General features: G+C 42.7%; 1 protein-coding gene across 3 annotated transcripts in view; it reads left to right on the top strand.

Moving 5' to 3' along the window:
* The first annotated feature begins 11,382 nt into the window (after nucleotides 1–11,382).
* Nucleotides 11,383–21,346, top strand: part of LOC121542741 (beta-1-syntrophin) — a 43,459-nt gene continuing 33,495 nt past the window's right edge. Inside the window, exon 1 of one of the 3 annotated variants that reach the window (XM_045213869.1) lies at nucleotides 11,383–12,050. In XM_045213869.1, coding sequence (XP_045069804.1) covers nucleotides 11,525–12,050 — 526 coding nt within the window. In that variant the 5' untranslated portion in view covers nucleotides 11,383–11,524. The remainder of the gene's footprint in view (nucleotides 12,051–21,346) is intronic. The other 2 variants (XM_045213868.1, XM_045213867.1) reach the window with 2 other exon arrangements.

Raw genomic sequence — 21,346 nt, 5'->3', positions numbered from 1 at the left:
GGTGAGCAAAAATCCCAGAACCACACGGGGGGACCTAGTGAATGACCTGCAGAGAGCTGGGACCAAAGTAACAAAGCCTACCATCAGTAACACACTACGCCGCCAGGGACTCAAATCATGCAGTGCAAGATGTGTCCCCCTGCTTAAGCCAGTACATGTCCAGGCCCGTCTGAAGTTTGCTAGAGTGCATTTGGATGATCCAGAAGAGGATTGGGAGAATGTCATATGGTCAGATGAAACCAAAATATAACTTTTTGGTAAAAACTCAACTCGTCGTGTTTGGAGGACAAAGAATGCTGAGTTGCATCCAAAGAACACCATACCTACTGTGAAGCATGGGGGTGGAAACATCATGCTTTGGGGCTGTTTTTCTGCAAAGGGACCAGGGACGACTGATCCGTGTAAAGGAAAGAATGAATGGGGCCATGTATCATGAGATTTTGAGTGAAAACCTCCTTCCATCAGCAAGGGCATTGAAGATGAAACGTGGCTGGGTCTTTCAGCATGACAATGATCCCAAACACACCACCCGGGCAACGAAGGAGTGGCTTCGTAATAAGCATTTCAAGGTCCTGGAGTGGCCTAGCCAGTCTCCACATCTCAACCCCATAGAAAATCTTTGGAGGGAGTTGAAAGTCCGTGTTGCCCAGCGACAGCCCCAAAACATCACTGCTCTAGAGGAGATCTGCATGGAGGAATGGGCCAAAATACCAGCAACAGTGTGTGAAAACCTTGTGAAGACTTACAGAAAACGTTTGACCTGTGTCATTGCCAACAAAGGGTATATAACAAAGTATTGAGAAACGTTTGTTATTGACCAAATACTTATTTTCCACCATAATTTGCAAATAAATTCATTAAAAATCCTACAATGTGATTTTCTGGATTTTTTTCCTCATTTTGTCTGTCATAGTTGACGTGTACCTATGATGAAAATTACAGGCCTCTCTCATCTTTTTAAGTGGTAGAACTTGCACAATTGGTGGCTGACTAAATACTTTTTTTCCCCACTGTATAATAATAATAATAATGCACCAGCCAATGGGAGACTGCCATTTCACACCATGTTCAATTAACATCACAAGGCAAGCCTTACAATACACACATGTTCAGATGATAAAGACATTTGTATATACCAGCACACGTATCAATAACTGTGCTAAACCTATTAACTATACTCTGGGGGATATAAAGTACGTCCGCTATACCTGTAACCTGTATATACCATGCGTTCGAAGACACCCACTATTCAGCTGAAAAAATCTGATCAGGAAACAAAACTCTCTTCAATAAACGAGGAAATACAAGGTAAGCCTTTACATTCCTACAGCTTTACCTCTACGTTTCAGATGATAAACATGTTCACATCATAGTTGGAACTGTTGATCGTTACACACATGTTTAGACAGGGTGACGCACAACAAACTCTCATACATGTCTCCTCTCGTTTGCAGGTGATCATCAATCAAGACATCGAAATACATCGCTAATCCCACATTATATTCAATAAATGCCTCGTTAACAGTTCCATAAACATTGTCTGGTTATTCATAATCAGGCCTAACTTTAGCTTAGATGACAGAGATGATAGGAGGATGTCACAGATATCATTCACATTATTACCAGGAAGTGAAACTGATCATTAAATAGAACAGCAGAAGAACATACTTCTATGTTTAGACCTCACTATAAATGTGTTAATTAGTTTGTTATTAATTAATTAGGTAATGGAATGGTAATAACTATTTAATCTGCCTCTACCATCAGTCCTATTAGCCAACGTACAATCATTGGATAACAAAATAGACTAACTAATATCACGGATATCCTACGGATGGGACATTATAAACTGTAAATTCACAGAGTCGTGGATAACACACAGTGGCGGGATATACGCTGCACCAGCAAGACAGAACAGCTGCACCAGCAAGACAGAACAGCTGCACCAGCAAGACAGAACAGCTGCATCCGGTAAGACAGAACAGCTGCATCCGGTAAGACAGAACAGCTGCATCCGGTAAGACAGAACAGCTGCATCCGGTAAGACAGAACAGCTGCATCCGGTAAGACAGAACAGCTGCATCCGGTAAGACAGAACAGCTGCATCCGGTAAGACAGAACAGCTGCATCCGGTCAGACAGAACAGCTGCATCCGGTAAGACAGAACAGCTGCATCCGGTAAGACAGAACAGCTGCATCCGGTAAGACAGAACAGCTGCATCCGGTAAGACAGAACAGCTGCATCCGGTAAAACAGAACAGCTGACTCCGGTAAGACAAGCGGTGGCTGTCTGTGTATATTTGTAAACAACAGCTGGTGCACGAAATCTAATATTAAGGAAGTCTCAAGGTTTTGCTCGCCTGAGGTAGAGTATCTCATGATAAGCTGTAGACCACACTATTTACCAAGAGTTTTAATCTATATTTACCACCACAAACCAATGCTGGCGTTAAGATTGCACTCAATGAGCTGTAAAAGGCCATAACCAAACAGGAAAACGCTCATCCAGAGGCGTTGCTCCTAGTGGCCGGGGACTTTAATGCAGGGAAACCTAAATCCGTTCTACCTAATTTCTACCAGCATGTTAAATGTGCAACCAGAGGAAAAAAAACTCTAGACCACCTTTACTGTGGTCCTCTGTAGCTCAGCTGGTAGAGCACGGCGCTTGTAACGCCAAGGTAGTGGGTTCGATCCCCGGGACCACCCATACACAAAAATGTATGCACGCACGACTGTAAGTCGCTTTGGATAAAAGCGTCTGCTAAATGGCATATTATTATTATATTATTACTCCACACACAGAGACGCATACAAAGCTCTCTCACACCCTCCATTTGGCAAATCTGACCATAACTCTATCCTCCTGATTCTTGCTTACAAGCAAAAACTAAAGCAGGAAGCACCAGTGACTCGGTCAATAAAGAAGTGGTCAGATAACGCGGATGCTAAGCTACAGGACTGTTTTTCTAGCACAGACTGGAATATGTTCCGGGATTCTTCCGATGGCATTAAGGAGTACACCACATCAGTCACTGGCTTCATCAATAAGTGCATCGATGACTTCGTCACCACAGTGACCGTAAGTACATTCCTCAACCAGAAGCCATGGATTACAGGCAACATCTGCACTGAGCTAAAGGGTAGAGCTGCCGCTTTCAAGGAGTGGGACTCTAATCCGGATGCTTATAAGAAATCCCGCTATGCCCTCCGGCGAACCATCAAACAGGCAAAGCGTCAGTACAGGACTAACATTGAATCGTCCTACACCGGCTCCGACGCTAGTCAGATGTGGCAGGGCTTGCAAACTATTACAGACTACAAAGGAAGCACAGACGCGAGCTGCCCAGTGACACAAGACTTCCAGACGAGCTCAATTACTTCTATGCTCGCTTCGAGGCAAGCAACACTGAAGCATGCTTGAGAGCATCAGCTGTTCCGGATGACTGTTGGATCACTCTCTCCGTAGCCGATGTGAGTAAGACCTTTAAACAGGTCAACATTCACAAGGCCGCAGGGCCAGACGGATTACCAGGACGTGTACTCCGAGCATGCGCAGACCAACTGGCAAGTGTCTTCACTGAAATATTCAACCTGTCCCTGACTGAGTCTGTAATACCAACATGTTTCAAGCAGACCACCATAGTCCCCGTGCCCAAGGACACTAAGATAACCTGCCTAAATGACTACCGACCCCGTAGCACTCACGTCTGTAGACATGAAGTGCTTTGAAAGGCTGGTCATGGCTCACATCAACACCATTATCCCAGAAACTCTAGACCCACTCCAATTTGCATACCGCCCCAACAGATCCACAGATGACGCAATCTCTATTGCACTCCACACTGCCCTTTCCTACCTGGATAAAAGGAACACCTACGTGAGAATGCTATTCATTGACTACAGCTCAGCGTTCAACACCATAGCGCCCTAAAAGCTCATCACTAAGCTAAGGACCCTGGGACTAAACAACCGTATCCTGGACTTCCTGACGGGCCGCCCCCAGGTGGTAAGGGTAGGTAACAACACATCTGCCACGCTGATCCTCAACACAGGGGCCCCTCAGGGGTGCATGCTCAGTCCCCTCCTGTACTCCCTGTTCACCCATGACTGCATGGCCAGGCACGACTCAATCACCATCATTAAGTTTGCCGACGACACAACAGTGGTAGGCCTGATCACCAACAACGATGAGACAGCCTATAGGGAGGAGGTCAGATACCTGGTTGTGTGGTGCCAGGATAACAACCTCTCCCTCAACATGATCAAGACAAAGGAGATGATTGTGGACTACAGGAAAAAGAAGAGGACCGAGCACGCCCCCATTCATATCGACGGGGCTGTAGTGGAGCAGGTTGAGAGCTTCAAGTTCCTTGGTGTTCACATCACCAACAAACTATTATGGTCCAAACACACCAAGACAGTCGTGAAGAGGGCACGACAATGCCTATTCCCCCTCAGGAGACTGAAAAGATCCTCAAAACGTTATACAGCTGCACCATTGAGAGCATCGTGACTGGTTGCATCACCACCTGGTATGGCAACTCCTCGGCCTCCGACCGCAAGGCACTACAGAGGGTAGTGCGTACGGCCCAGTACATCACTGGGGCCAAGCTTCCTGCCATCCAGGACCTCTACACCAGGCGGTTTCAGAGGAAGGCCCTAAAAATTGTCAAAGACTCCAGCCACCCTAGTCATAGACTGTTCTCTCTGCTACCGCATGGCAAGCGGTACCGGAGCGCCAAGTCTAGGTCCAAAAGGCTTCTTAACAGCTTCTACCCCCAAGCCATAAGACTCCTGAACAGCTAATCAAAAGGCTATCCTGACTTTTTATTTTTATTTTTTACTTATCCATTGTCTACTTAACACTTATTTTTCTTAAAACTGTATTGTTGGTTAAAGGCTCGTAAGTAAGCATTTCACGGAAAGGTCTACACCTGTTGTATTCGGCGCATGTGACAAATACAAATTAATTTGATTTGATTTTAAATTATACAAAAAATAAACTAAAATAATGAAATTCACTGCTATTGTTTGTTTATTTTGAAGGTAATTCACACAACAAATAACATTAGTTTTGTTTGACATCTAATTTGCACATAAAAGTAACAACAATATGCCTCATTAGTCTAAAATGCTTATTCTTGGAATATCCATCTCTCTCTTCCTCTCTCTCTCCTCTTATTAACGCTCTCTCTTTGTCTCTCTCTCGTCTTGTTAACACTCTCTCTTCCTCTCTCTCCTCTTGTTAACGCTCTCTCTTCCTCTCTCTCTCCTCTTGTTAACGCTCTCTCTTCCTCTCTCTCTCCTCTTGTTAACGCTCTCAATTCCTCTCTCTCTCCTCTTGTTAACGCTCTCTCTTCCTCTCTCTCTCCTCTTGTTAACGCTCTCTCTTCCTCTCTCTCTCCTCTTGTTAACGCTCTCTCTTCCTCTCTCTCTCCTCTTGTTAACGCTCTCTCTTCGTCTCTCTCTCCTCTTGTTAACGCTCTCTCTTCCTCTCTCTCTCCTCTTGTTAACGCTCTCTCTTCCTCTCTCTCTCTCCTCTTGTTAACGCTCTCTCTTCCTCTCTCTCCTCTTGTTAACGCTCTCTCTTCCTCTCTCTCTCCTCTTGTTAACGCTCTCTCTTCCTCTCTCTCTCCTCTTGTTAACGCTCTCTCTTCCTCTCTCTCTCCTCTTGTTAACGCTCTCTCTTCGTCTCTCTCTCCTCTTGTTAACGCTCTCTCCTCCTCTCTCTCTCCTCTTGTTAACGCTCTCTCTTCCTCTCTCTCTCCTCTTGTTAACGCTCTCTCTTTGTCTCTCTTTCCTCTTGTTAACGCTCTCTCTTCCTCTCTCTCTCCTCTTGTTAACGCTCTCTCTTCCTCTCTCTCCTCTTGTTAACGCTCTCTCTTCCTCTCTCTCTCCTCTTGTTAACACTCTCTCTTCCTCTCTCTCTCCTCTTGTTAACGCTCTCTCTTCCTCTCTCTCCTCTTGTTAACGCTCTCTCTTCCTCTCTCTCTCCTCTTGTTAACGCTCTCTCTTCCTCTCTCTCTCCTCTTGTTAACGCTCTCTCTTCCTCTCTCTCTCCTCTTGTTAACGCTCTCTCTTCGTCTCTCTCTCCTCTTGTTAACGCTCTCTCTTCCTCTCTCTCTCCTCTTGTTAACACTCTCTCTTCCTCTCTCTCTCCTCTTGTTAACGCTCTCTCTTCCTCTCTCTCCTCTTGTTAATGCTCTCTCCTCCTCTCTCTCTCCTCTTGTTAACGCTCTCTCTTCCTCTCTCTCTCCTCTTGTTAACACTCTCTCTTCCTCTCTCTCTCCTCTTGTTAACACTCTCTCTTCCTCTCTCTCTCCTCTTGTTAACGCTCTCTCTTCCTCTCTCTCTCCTCTTGTTAACGCTCTCTCTTCCTCTCTCTCTCCTCTTGTTAACGCTCTCTCTTCCTCTCTCTCTCTCCTCTTGTTAACGCTTTCTCTTCCTCTCTCTCTCCTCTTGTTAACGCTCTCTCTTCCTCTCTCTCTCTCTCCTCTTGTTAACGCTCTCTCTTCCTCTCTCTCTCCTCTTGTTAACGCTCTCTCTTCCTCTCTCTCTCTCCTCTTGTTAACGCTCTCTCTTCCTCTCTCTCTCCTCTTGTTAACGCTCTCTCTTCCTCTCTCTCTCCTCTTGTTAACGCTCTCTCTTCCTCTCTCTCTCCTCTTGTTAACGCTCTCTCTTCCTCTCTCTCTCCTCTTGTTAACGCTCTCTCTTCCTCTCTCTCTCCTCTTGTTAACGCTCTCTCTTCCTCTCTCTCTCCTCTTGTTAACGCTCTCTCTTCCTCTCTCTCTCCTCTTGTTAACGCTCTCTCTTCCTCTCTCTCTCCTCTTGTTAACGCTCTCTCTTCCTCTCTCTCTCCTCTTGTTAACGCTCTCTCTTCCTCTCTCTCTCCTCTTGTTAACGCTCTCTCTTCCTCTCTCTCTCCTCTTATTAATGCTCTCTCTTCCTCTCTCTCTCCTCTTGTTAACGTTCTCTCTTCCTCTCTCTCTCCTGTTGTTAACGCTCTCTATTTCTCTCCCTCTCTAAATACATCATTACCTTCTCCTATATATCATTACAATCATCCATTAATTAATCAGGTAGTCACATTGAGAATCTCTTTTAAAGTGAGACTTGAGTAAACCAGGCAAATTATCATTATGTTGCCATAGTTTGCAACAAGAACAAGGTTTGTGAGTCAAACCAAATCATTTATGGTCCTGAATGTTATGGAACTAATTAACAAATTATTACAATGATCTTTAACAACAGGAGTGAGAGGAAATCAACTAGGTTAATTCTGTATTAAACAAGATACTGTATATAAACATAACTCTGATAAAACCTATGAATTATTCAAATAGAGAAGAGAGATATGGACAGTGGCGATTTTACCATGTAGATCTTGGTGGGGCAAACTCCCACATTTTTTAAAAATGCTAGCCAGCAAAGCCACTACACAACACAACACTAAACAATACATTAATTGCACTATAACGGTGACAAACGGTGCCCACAAACTGTTGGGGCCTACATAAAGCTGTCCCAACAGCAGAGTCCCAACACCTTACCACCGCTACACCTGGCTATCAGCGGAGCCTTGTCTGGCAGCGAAACAGTTCATTCAGTCTCATTTACAGCCTTTAAAAAAAAAAACATAGCTGATATGGCTGACTTGCTTAAACAAATGTGGTTTCTACTGACAATTGAGATGTACAAACTATGGCATAAGGGGACGATAAGTGGATAAGACAAGCATTAATGACGTAGTCAATATAACTATTTGTTCAGCACTTTTGAAATGTACAGTGACAAAATTCAGAACATGAGCCGTTCTTACAGTATTCTCCCTGTACACCAAGTCAGAACTGTAGGATAAATAAAGGGGTATATAAGCAGACAATGAAAGCACTTACAATATTCGATTATGACATTTATCTAGAACAGGCTATAGGCTACATGTGCACCACCAACAGCTAACAGCTTACTACACAACATACACTTAGTATTACTTTCTTAGCTACAGTATCCATATCTCCCTGGCATATTACATAATTTATGCAGCAGCATGCAATACATTTTTGGACTCACCTTGTTGTGCTGTGCTCACTTGAACAGGAAGGTGGCGAGGTGGTCCTTTGTGGGCAAATTTTGTCATCAAACTTTGTCATCAAAGTCTGGCATTCTCTGGATTTATGGTGCTTTCAAGACAACTGGGAACTCTGAAAAAAACAAGGTTGGATAATGACGTCAGTGATCTTCAGGTCGGAGCTCTAGAAAGAGGCCAGAGTTCCCGACTTGGAATTCCGAGTTGGATGACCGTTCAAAACGTATTTTCCAACTCGTTTTTTTCTGAGTTCCCAGTTGTCTTGAACTCACTGAAGTCTGAGATTTCCCAGTTCTGAGTTTCAAGTTGTTTTGAATGTGGCAGAAGTCATGCTGGATTGACAGCATGGCCAATGTTGAATGTTTATCCTTTTAAGCTTGGAAAAGAGACCCTTAAACTCAGACATGGACCACACACCCACTCCACTGAATAGCAGGCTAGTGATTGCTTTGCAAAGCTTGCAGTTAGCCACTGATTCCTTCCGAACCACTCATTGTTGAATTTGCGATTTCCAATTTACGTAATGTTTATGTCCAATGGCTGATGAGCACCAATACGTTTTATCTATAATTTCTCTTCATAACTTCTCTTCATATGACAAGGATTGAAAAGGATTTGCAAGGAGATTGTCGACTTGATTTTTGATGATGACTGCTAGCTTGCTAGCTAAGATTTTTAAAGTATGATGTTGACATGATCAGTCCAATAAAAGCTACGGTAGATATAACGTTATTTGATGTCATTTTATCTGTGGCCAATGACCTTGAGCCTTCTTGGATGGGCACTTCTAATGTAACTCTATGGCAGCACCCAAGGGGCTTGTATTTTCGAGCTCTCCCTGTAGATTTTGTGGTGACGTAGTGTCCCCATGAGTGACAGAACACTGAGCCAATCCCGGCGCAATTAGAGAACATTACCAACCCCTACGCTCCGTATTTTCCGCTGGCTGCCCAACCACCACAGAAAGCACTGAGCTATGCTGAAACACCTGCATTTTGGAGCTGCCTTCGTCAAGAAAGCAAAAAAGAGACCATGTTTGTATGTGGCTTTATTAACTAAATTATACCAAAAAATATATATATACATTGTTTGCAAACTGATATGTGACACGTATTAACGCCAAAATAACATGTTTAGCTCTGCCCCACCTGCCCTGAATGACGGGTTGCCACTGGATATGGAGCTTTCGGAAACAGGAAATGGCACTCAATTCCCTATAGTACACTACTTCTGACCAGAACCCTATGGGCCCTGGTCAAAAGAAGTGCGCTAAATAGGGAATAGGGTGTCCCCCATAGAAAGAGTTAGGCAGACTTTGTAGACTTTACTCTAGGATAGATTTATTTAGCCTGATCTCAAAACTCAAAATGATGAAAAATAATTAATGGGCAGATCAGATCTGTATATTAATAGAAATGTTTCAGTTCTCTATTCCCAGGACAGAAATAACTCTCTCTCTCTCTCTCTCTCTCTCTCTCTCTCTCTCTCTCTCTCTCTCTCTCTCTCTCTCTCTCTCTCTCTCTCTCTCTCTCTCTCTCTCTCTCTCTCTCTCTCTCTCTCTCTCTCTCTCTCTCTCTCTCTCTCTCTCTCTCTCTCTCTCTCTCTCTCTCTCTCTCTCTCTCTCTCTCTCTCTCTCTCTCTCTCTCTCTCTCTCTCTCTCTCTCTCTCTCTCTCTCTCTCTCTCTCTCTCTCTCTCTGTCTCTCTCTCTCTCTCTCTCTTCAACACACTAGAAGATGAGTAGAAATTGGTTTTGATATTATGCAAAGAAAAATAATAAAGTTCAGTTCTCAGAAATAGGCCTATAAATATTGAAAGACGCAGAGTAAAAATTAGCTATAGACCAGGGATCATCAACTAGATTCAGCCGCGGGCTGATTTCTTCTAGAGCGGATGGTCATGGGGCCGGAACATAATTAAAAATAATTTGTAGACTGCAAATTGACCGCAAGAAGCCCAAACAGATACCATATTTGACTAAAACATAATCATTTCAAACCTTGCTTACATTTGTATAAGATCACATATATATATCTCTATTATGTGTGGGAATACTTTGGAACAGATTTCCAAAATTAAAATCACTTGGAGCTGATTTCCTGCTGTTTTTACAGTCTTTTATGTCCAACATTATTATTATTTTTATAACAAAAAAAACGAATATGTAAACATGTTTTTTATCAGAAAACTGTTATATACTGTATATTGTGACAGACGTCAGGACTAAGATAGCAGGACTATATACTGTCTATTGTGACAGACGGCAGGACTATATACTGTCTATTGTGACAGACGGCAGGACTATAGACTGTATATTGTGACAGACGGCAGGACTATAGACTGTATATTGTGACAGACGGCAGGACTATAGACTGTATATTGTGACAGACGGCAGGGCTATAGACTGTATATTGTGACAGACGGCAGGACTATAGACTGTATATTGTGACAGACGGCAGGACTATAGACTGTATATTGTGACAGACGGCAGGACTATAGACTGTATATTGTGACAGACGGCAGGGCTATAGACTGTATATTGTGACAGACGGCAGGACTATAGACTGTATATTGTGACAGACGGCAGGACTATAGACAACGCAGGTTGTCTCTCCACCAACAGATGGCGCTAACACACAGTACTTCTGTAACGTTCTCTCATCGTGTTTCAGATTGTGTTAACATACTTCTGTAAAGTTTTCTCATATGTAGTGTTTACAATTGTAGTATATAATCCATTACTTATAACTCATTCAATATGCTCATTCCCAATTAGCCTACAATAATGCATATGTGTAGGTTATTAGGCTATTGTAGGCTAGTTTACACGTGTATTCACCATTGAAAGTGCATTTAGTCAGTGAGATATTAGGATATAGGACTTTAAATGTTTTGACGCATGTTTTGTGTTTAAACCCCCCAAAAAATCCGATTCCGAAGCCGAGCAAACAATGCGCACCTGGCATGCTGCATGGACCGCACAGGAGAGAGAGGGACAGGCAGAGGTCTACTAGGCGGACACCTCCAAAGTCACAACTGTCCCAACATTGGGACATTCCTTTACACGGGTAGCCCTCTGAATGAAACCAAGCATGCCTGGTAATGTTTGTCAAAGGGTGGTAATAATGTATGCAATACGGATGTAATAAGGTATTATGCACTTAAATTATGTTATTGTAGGCTACACATGTCATTTGAACTTCAGCACAGCTCTCGGCAGTGTTCTGTTTGAATATAAATGTAATTTGCTTAGTGGGATTGCCCTTCGAGTTTGCTCCACCCAAAGAGGATATGGGCTGTTGGAGCAGGGACTAGGCTATGTTGCCAAAAAAAGAGCTGTGAGCTGAAGTTGCTGAACTATTGAAAAGCCATGCTGAGAAGTTCGGGGGTAAAGTCCTATGTGAGTTTTAATCACACGGCATTTTAAGAATGCTCCAAAGATGGCGGTAGCTACAGTAATTTCGGGGAACAGAGTACAAAAAAGTGGATTTTTGGAGGTTTTGGTGAGGGACCGATGGCACAAAGTTTTGGCCAACTTGAACGAAGAAGCCCTAACGCTGAGTTGCGAGGATCTGGGAGAGAATGAGAACCTAAACGGCATCACCAATGGATCTTACGGGAGCAACGCAACTCACCCGGATCACAAGAACAGTCCGAAAACTGCGGTGAGGACAGCTTTCACGGATTTACAGGAGCAAGTGCCAGAGGCGATCGCTAACAGAAAAAGATGCGTGAAAGTAATAAAGCAAGAGGCAGGGGGACTCGGCATCAGCATTAAAGGAGGAAAAGAGAATAAAATGCCGATACTTATTAGTAAAATCTTCAAAGGTCTGGCTGCGGATCAAACCCAAGCCTTGTATGTCGGGGACGCGATTCTGTCTGTTAACGGTGTGAACCTGCGAGACGCTACGCATGACGAGGCGGTGCAGGGGCTGAAACGAGCCGGGAGAGAGGTGACGCTAGAAGGTAAGAACGGAACGGGACCAACTGTCGTTCGATACATTCTTTCTTGGTGAAGGATGGGGGCCCGGGGGCATCCTCAAACCTATGTGCAGGCTGCCAGCGGAATTACGCACATTACTATTTGTGCTCTCATACATATGAGTGATCAACCTCTGTCAACTGGGCACACGAACATAAATATTTGTTTTTGCAATTTTCTAAATACTTTAAATATTATTCATTTCCATGTCGGCTCTATGCCTGGAATGCCCTTTTCCGGGGCAAATGATGCCCATTTCAAACTCTCCAAAATAGTGTTTACAATTCTAAAAACTGGCAATAATAGATATTAACTGAGAAATTATCGTATGTACATTACCAGTCAAACGTTTGGACACACCTACTCATTCCAGGGTTTTTCTTTATTTTTTTTTACTATTTTCTACATTGTAGAATAATAGTGAAGAAATCAAAACTATGAAATAACACATATGGAATCATGTAGTAACCAAAAAAGTGTTAAACAAATTCTTCAAAGTAGTCACACTTTGCCTTGATGACAGCTTTGCACACTCTCAACCAGCTTCATGAGGTAGTCACCTGGAATGCATTTCAATTAACAGGTGTGCCTTGTTAAAAGTTAATTTGTGGAATTTCTTTCCTTCTTAAGTTGTTTTGTGACAAGGTTGGGTTGGTATACAGAAAATAGCCCTATTTGGTAAAAGACCAAGTCCATATTATGGCAAGAACAGCTCAATTAAGCAAAGAGAAATGACAGTCCATCATTACTTCAAGACATGTCAATCTGGAAAATTTCAAGAACTTTGAAAGTTTCTTCAAGTGCAGTCGCAAAAACCATCAAGCGCCATGATGAAACTGGCTCTGATGAGGACTGCCACAGGAAAGGAAGACCCAGAGTTACCTCTGCTGCAGAGGATAAGTTCATTAGAGTTACCAGCCTCAGAAATTGCAGCCCAAATAAATGCTTCACAGAGTTCAAGTAACAGACACATCTCAACATCAACTGTTCAGAGGAGACTGCGTGAATCAGGCCTTCATGGTCAAATTGCTGCAAAGAAACCACTACTAAAGGACACCAATAAGAAGAAGAGACTTGCTTGGGCCAAGAAACACGAGCAATGGACTGGTGGAAATCTGTCCTTGTCGATGAGTCCAAATTTGAGATTTTTGGTTCAAACCGCTGTGTCTTTGTGAGATGCAGAGTAGGGGAATGGATGCTCCCCGCATGTGTGGTTCCCACCGTGAAGCACGGAGGAGGAGGTGTGATGGTGCTTTGCTGGTGAAACTATCAGAGATTTATTTAGAACTCAAAGCACACTTAACCAGCATGGCTACCACAGCATTCTGCAGCGATACGCCATCCCATCTGGTTTGCGCTTAGTGGGACTATCATTTATTTATCAACAGGACAATGACCCAACACACCTCCAGGCTGTGTAAAGGCTATTTTACCAAGAAGGAGAGTGATGGAGTGCTGCCTCAGATGACCTGGCCTCCACAATCACCCGACCTCAACCCAATTGAGATGGTTTGGGATGAGTTGGACCGCAGAGTGAAGGAAAAGCAGTCAACAAGTGCTCAGCATATGTGGGAACTCCTTCAAGACTGTTGGAAAAGCATTCCAGGTGAAGCTGGTTGAGAGAATGCCAAGAGTGTGCAAAGCTGTCATCAAGGCAAAGGGTGGCTACTTTGAAGAACCTAAAATCTAAAATATATTTTGATTTGTTTTACACCTTTTTGGTCACTACATGATTCCATATGTGTTATTTCATAGTTTTGATATCTTCACTATTATTCTACAATGTAGAAAATAGTAAAAATAAAGAAAAACCCTTGAATGAGTAGGTGTGTCCAAACTTTTGACTGGTACTGAAGTTTCTTGCAATAGCCCTCTGTGAGATTTTGTCAACTCAAATCAGGAATGAGCAGGGTCAGCTATACCATAAGGACCTCTTATTCATGTTCTCATTACATGTAGTGCAACAAGACCATTGGTCTGTACATCTGATAGATTTAAACAAACAATATTGGAATCACCATGGTAACAACCAACTGTCAGCTCCATCTGCCTGGTAGATTACGATAGAATATGAATTTTGAATGAAGTAAAATATCAACTCCGTCAGAGTGCTGAAAGATCTGATAGAATGGTTATGTTTTTATTAGGTATTTTTTAAATGAATCATTTTCCATATTTTACAAATGTTTGTATTGAACTTTTACTTTTAGAGGCAAAAAATATGTCTGTTTTGAGTATTTGTCGTCAGCTCCGTAAGTGGCTTGTCAACTCGACCACTGATGGCTAACCCCCTTAAGATCCATTTTTTTTGTAAATAGCATTTAATAGTGCTATAAAACAAAACAAAAATTATTTTAATTTATCAAAAGGGTTTTATTTAGTTCTCCATAGACTTTAGTTACATTTTCACCTACTAAAATAACAATGTTCAATAGGCCTATCAGCAACTTCAACTGTTTACAGAATAAGGAAATATGTCCTTGTTCCTTGTCAAGAAATACTTAGGTGACTCCCTCTACATGTTGCGAAATCGAATACTTTGAATTTCTGAGGAATTTCTCTGCAGTCCTATGGGTGAAACACACATGTCCAGAAGGAGAATCCAAGAAACAACCTCTACCTCACTCTGTAACCAGACAACATAAAACTGTTGCCTTGTATAAACAGCCTGACCTTCCCCTGAGAGAGCAGGGTTATTACACATACACACACACACACACACACACCACACACCACACACACACACACACACACACACCACACACCACACACCACACACAACACACAACACACAACACACAACACACAACACACAGAGAGAGAGAGAGAGAGAGAGAGAGAGAGAGAGAGAGAGAGGAAGCAGGGTTATTACAGTTCCAGCAGAAGGAAGCAGGATCCCAGCAAGGCAGAGCAGAGTTCTGCTGTAATGATAAGCTCAAAGACAGTACGGGGTTGGAGTCAGAGGAGGCTGGTGGGTGGAGCTATAGGAGGACGGACTCATTGTAATGGCTGTAATGGGATTATTGGAACGGTATCAAACATATGGAAACCAAATGTTTGGCTCCATTCCATTTATTCCATTCCAGCCATTACAATGAACATTTCCTCCTACAGCTCCTCCCACCAGCCTCCTCTGGTTGGAATGCATAGTCAGCTTCTCTCTCAGTTGAAGCCCTCACTACACCAGAGGACTCCCATGTTTCAGCTTCTCTCTCAGTTGAAGCCCTCACTACACCAGAGGACTCCCATGTTTCAGCTTCTCTCTCAGTTGAAGCCTCACTACACCAGAGGACTCCCATGTTTCAGCTTCTCTCTCAGTTGAAGCCTCACTACACCAGAGGACTCCCATGTTTCAGCTTCTCTCTCAGTTGAAGCCTCACTACACCAGAGGACTCCCATGTTTCAGCTTCTCTCTCTCAGTTGAAGCCCTCACTACACCAGAGGACTCCCATGTTTCAGCTTCTCTCTCAGTTGAAGCCCTCACTACACCAGAGGACTCCCATGTTTCAGCTTCTCTCTCAGTTGAAGCCTCACTACACCAGAGGACTCCCATGTTTCAGCTTCTCTCTCAGTTGAAGCCTCACTACACCAGAGGACTCCCATGTTTCAGCTTCTCTCTCGGTTGAAGCCCTCACTACACCACTGCGGAGCAGAGCCAGTAGGGAAGGACAAACGGTTGTTACATTACAACGATATCGTTTTCTATAAAAGCTACATTGTTTGTATGCACACGCAGACATGTACACACACACACACACACACACACACACGCAATGTTATATCCTGTGTAATACACTGGTTGTAAACATCCGTGCTAGTCTCCAGTAACTCAGTGACCTCTCATTGAGCCTCTACTGTCTACTGCTTGGCTGTCATCACATTCACCTCTGTGTGTGTGTGTGTGTGTGTGTGTGTGTGTGTGTGTGTGTGTGTGTGTGTGTGTGTTATCAGCAGGCAGTCTAGACTACAACGCTCTCTGCAAGTTGACTGGTTGTTGTGTCATCAGAGAAGCTCTCATCACTACACCAGCTGTTAGAAGTAGTGGGGCCACACACACACACACACACACACACACACACACACACACACACACACACACACACACACACACACACACACACACACACACACACACACAAGCTATGATGACAGAGTGAATAATGCCATCTACTCGTAGCCTAGTACAGTTTAGAATACAGTTTTCTCAACACTCCTATCTGTGAATTTACTGTTTGATTAATTTACTTTGACGTTTCCTGAATGAATTATTTGAACATCCTCCTTTAACTTGTTTCCATAGGCTACAGTACAGACTCCCCTACTGTGTGTTCTTATAGATTACGTTCAGGCTAAGTTATGTTATGCACACACTCACTCTCACTGTGATATTGTCTAATATTTCTGCTAAAGTTCATACAAACTGTAGTCCATTTAACCGGGCATTCAAGTACCTGTTCTTGCTTTGATAACATCGTACATTTCAGGCGGCACAGGGAAAACGATACCTTGTAGACCTCTCTGTATTCTCTAAAAGGTATTTTGTTCTGTAGCAGTATCTACCTGTCCATTCAGTGGAGGTAAAAAGAGCTCCATTCTTATTCCGTAATTAAAGTCTCATAAAAGGGCCCTTTTTGTTTCCTGGCCGTGTAATTCATCCAGAAGTTACTCACGCCAATTAGCCATTTTCTTCTCTGAGCTCAATAAGAGCAGCTAACAAAGCTCCCCATTCTGTACCAATGTAATGAATGTAACTATCTCTAATGGCTGCGTCTAGTTAACAGGGTGGCAACACAAAGACTAGGTTATTATTACACCGGACAATAGGGCAGATAGATTCAACGTTATTTCAGAATTCAGAGGGATGCTGGCTTCTATAATGGCTTCCATTGTATGGATAATAACTGAAGAAATGAATTGCACCTAACCATTAGGCTGAGATTCAATAAATGAATTGGGGTTTCTACCGAGTGTGTTTCTATGGTGACGTTGTTTCATTCAGAAAGGTCGTTCGGCCTGTTTCTACGAGAAAGCAGTTCAGCAAGCAGTTCATAGGACAGAGTTCAAAGGCCAGAGTTCATAGGACAGAGTTCATAGGCCAGAGTTCATAGGACAGAGTTCATAGGACAGAGTTCAAAGGCCAGAGTTCATAGGACAGAGTTCATAGGACAGAGTTCATAGGACAGAGTTCATAGGCCAGAGTTCATAGGACAGAGTTCATAGGCCAGAGTTCATAGGACAGAGTTCATAGGCCAGAGTTCATAGGACAGAGTTCATAGGCCGGAGTAAAGACACACTGCCCAAACCACGGGCTCCCGAGTGGCGCAGGGGTCCAAGGCACTGCATCTCAGTGCTAGAGGCGTCACTACAGACCCTGGTTAGATTCCAGGCTGTATCACAATCTGGTCGTGATTGGGAGTCCCATAGGGCGGCGCACAATTGGCCCAAGCGTCGTCCAGGTTTGGCCGGTGTAGGCTGTCATTGTAAATAAGAATTTGTTCTTAACTGACTTGCCTAGTTAAATAAATAAAAAACAACATGCATGTGGTCGATGAGTAAGAACGCGGCCAAACCATGATACATTATCCTCTCATGCTATATTTTGCGAATACATTAATTACCAAAAAGGAAAATCTTGCTAGTTAATTATTCAGATTCAGCTCATAATATGCCATTTAGCAGACACTTTTATCCAAAGCGACTTACAGTCATGTGCGCATACATTTTTACGTATGGGTGGTCCGGGGGAACGAACCCACAACCCTGGCGTTACAAGCGCCATGCTCTACCAATTGAGCTACAGAGGACCATGTCTGTTGTAGCAAAAACAATCCCCACAGGAAGTACAGACTCCCGAGGCATAGCAGTAATCATAAACATATGAACCCCGCCCACTTTTATTTCCCCCTCTTCTAAAATGGAACATTTCTATTTTGGAACAGAGTTGAGAACACACAGGTATACTGTAGATTCTAGTGATTCTGATCACTTTCATCATACTTACACGTCACTGTCATTGACTCATTCAGTTTTCAGGATATTGGTTTAGTTGAGTTTCTCAATGTGTTGACACACAGACACAGGTGTGTTATCTTACTGCAAAGCTGCTTTAAGTAGTGGTGGCGAAGCGGAGAAGCAGCCACCACAGTGACGTTAGTGACAGTAAAGAAAAGAGTCCAACCAGGAAGGAAAAATCAGTGAAAGAGGGAAAGGAATACTCAGAGTTCTGTGTCTTGAGCTCACGCTCAAAGCATCCCGCTGGCGCCTGAACTAATGACACCAGAACTACAACAAAAGCGTGACGATGAGACGAAAGGGGTTCAGCAAGGATTCCCCGAAAGATTACTTCATACCATGCGGTTGCAGAGGTAGGCCTATTTTCTTTGTCAGATCTGTCTGTCAGCTTCTATGCATAATGATAGTCTTAAACTTCTGTTAGATATTGATACCTTTCTTTACCTATCTTACTTGTTCTCCTTGGTTCTTTAAAGAACAGGGCCTGTACTCGTGTTTCAGTGGAGGCTGCTGAGGGGAGGACGGCTTATAATAATGGCCGGAACGGAGTTGATGGAATGGCGATACCATTCCTCCAATCCCGCTCCAGTCGTTACCACGAGCCCGTCCTCCCAATTAAGGTGCCACCAACCTACTGTGTCGTGTTTGTTCACCTTTGGAGTACATCTTTGTCACATTATCCTCAGAAACCTTCCCTTGGATTGATGTAATACGAACAGTGAGGACCATATCTGTTTGTCAGCTGAGATGTTTAGAGCTCCATAGACCTATTATATTTCTGCAAGATATTGCCACTTCTCCTCAGAGATTGATGTAATGCAGTCAGACAGATCACTGTTGGTGTACGCGGATCCCTGCTTTTTCCACTGAGTAAATGGTTGACATCAGTGTTATTCACATGGCCCTGTAATTTAAAAGAAGGTCTCCACACAGTCTGATACAGTGTGTTTAAAGACATTTTACATTTACATTTACATTTTTAAAGCAGGGTAATACTAGCTATGTTATTCATGTCTACTGTGACTCGTGATCTATGCTGTGGATTTAACCTGATTCCCAGATTGTGTGTATGAAACTGTGAAGCCACCAAAAGACCAATTAATCCCATGTCCCAGAGCTGCGGTCTAAAGTAGGATTAGGTATTGTGTGGTATGGAGCTGAGCTCTCAGCTGTTGGCCAGGTTCACGTCCACAGTTCGGAGCGATCCATCTAATCCTCTCAAACAATGCCGACCAACGTTTTCCCATGGAGGTGTGATATCTTTGAGTTCACAGAAAGTGTTAAACTGGGTACAAGGTATAATGTGTGTTGTGACTCATAGAAGTGAGTTGAAAACATATTATAGAATGGATTAACACTTATAATAGAACTGGACCACTAATAGAAGTGGACCACTAATAGAACTGGACCACTAATAGAACTGGACCATTAATAGAACTGGACCACTAATATAACTGTATAATATAACTGGACCATTAATATAACTGGACCACTAATAGAACTGGACCACTAATAGAACTGGACCACTAATATAACTGGACCACTAATAGAACTGGACCATTAATAGAACTGGACCACTAATATAACTGTATAATATAACTGGACCATTAATATAACTGGACCACTAATATAACTGGACCACTAATAGAACTGGACCACTAATAGAACTGTATAATAGAACTGGACCACTAATAGAACTGGACCACTAATAGAACTGGACCACTAATAGAACTGTATAATAGAACTGGACCACTAATAGAACTGGACCACTAATAGAACTGGACCACTAATAGAACTGGACCACTAATAGAACTGGACCACTAATAGAACTGGACCACTAATAGAACTGTATAATAGAACTGGACCACTAATAGAACTGGACCATTAATATAACTGGACCACTAATAGAACTGGACCATAAATATAACTGGACCACTAATAGAACTGGACCACTAATAGAACTGTATAATATAACTGGACCACTAATAGAACTGGACCACTAATAGAACTGGACCATTAATATAACTGGACCACTAATAGAACTGGACCACTAATAGAACTGGACCACTAATAGAACTGGACCACTAATAGAACTGGACCATTAATATAACTGGACCACTAATAGAACTGGACCATTAATATAACTGGACCACTAATAGAACTGGACCACTAATAGAACTGGACCATTAATATAACTGGACCACTAATAGAACTGGACCACTAATATAACTGTATAATAGAACTGGACCACTAATAGAACTGGACCACTAATATAACTGGACCACTAATAGAACTGGACCACTAATAGAACTGGACCACTAATAGAACTGTATAATAGAACTGGACCACTAATAGAACTGGACCACTAATAGAACTGGACCACTAATAGAACTGTATAATAGAACTGGACCACTAATAGAACTGGACCACTAATAGAACTGGTCCACTAATCGAACTGGACCACTAATAGAACTGTATAATAGAACTGGACCACTAATAGAACTGGACCACTAATAGAACTGGACCACTAATATAACTGGACCACTAATAGAACTGTATAATAGAACTGGACCACTAATAGAACTGGTCCACTAATCGAACTGGACCACTAATAGAACTGTATAATAGAACTGGACCACTAATAGAACTGGACCACTAATAGAACTGGACCACTAATATAACTGGTCCACTAATCGAACTGGACCACTAATAGAACTGTATAATAGAACTGGACCACTAATAGAACTGGACCACTAATAGAACTGGACCACTAATAGAACTGGACCACTAATAGAACTGGACCACTAATAGAACTGTATAATAGAGAACTGGAGCACTAATAGAACTGGACCACTAATAGAACTGTATAATAGAACTGGACCACTAATAGAGCTGGACCACTAATAGAACTATATAATAGAACTGGACCACTAATAGAACTGGACCACTAATAGAACTGGACCACTAATAGAACTGGACCACTAATAGAACTGGACCACTAATAGAACTGGACCACTAATAGAACTGGACCACTAATAGAACTATATAATAGAACTGGACCACTAATAGAACTGGACCACTAATAGAACTGGACCACTAATAGAACTGTATAATATAACTGGACCACTAATAGAACTGGACCACTAATAGAACTGGATCACTAATAGAACTGGACCACTAATAGAACTATATAATAGAACTGGACCACTAATAGAACTGGACCACTAATAGAACTGGACCACTAATAGAACTGTATAATATAACTGGA

This window comes from Coregonus clupeaformis, unplaced genomic scaffold (genome assembly GCF_020615455.1).
Source record: "Coregonus clupeaformis isolate EN_2021a unplaced genomic scaffold, ASM2061545v1 scaf0163, whole genome shotgun sequence".
NCBI classification, from domain to species: Eukaryota; Metazoa; Chordata; class Actinopteri; order Salmoniformes; family Salmonidae; genus Coregonus; species Coregonus clupeaformis.
Note: the sequence above shows the minus strand (reverse complement) of the source record. Positions and strands in the feature narration are given on the sequence as shown.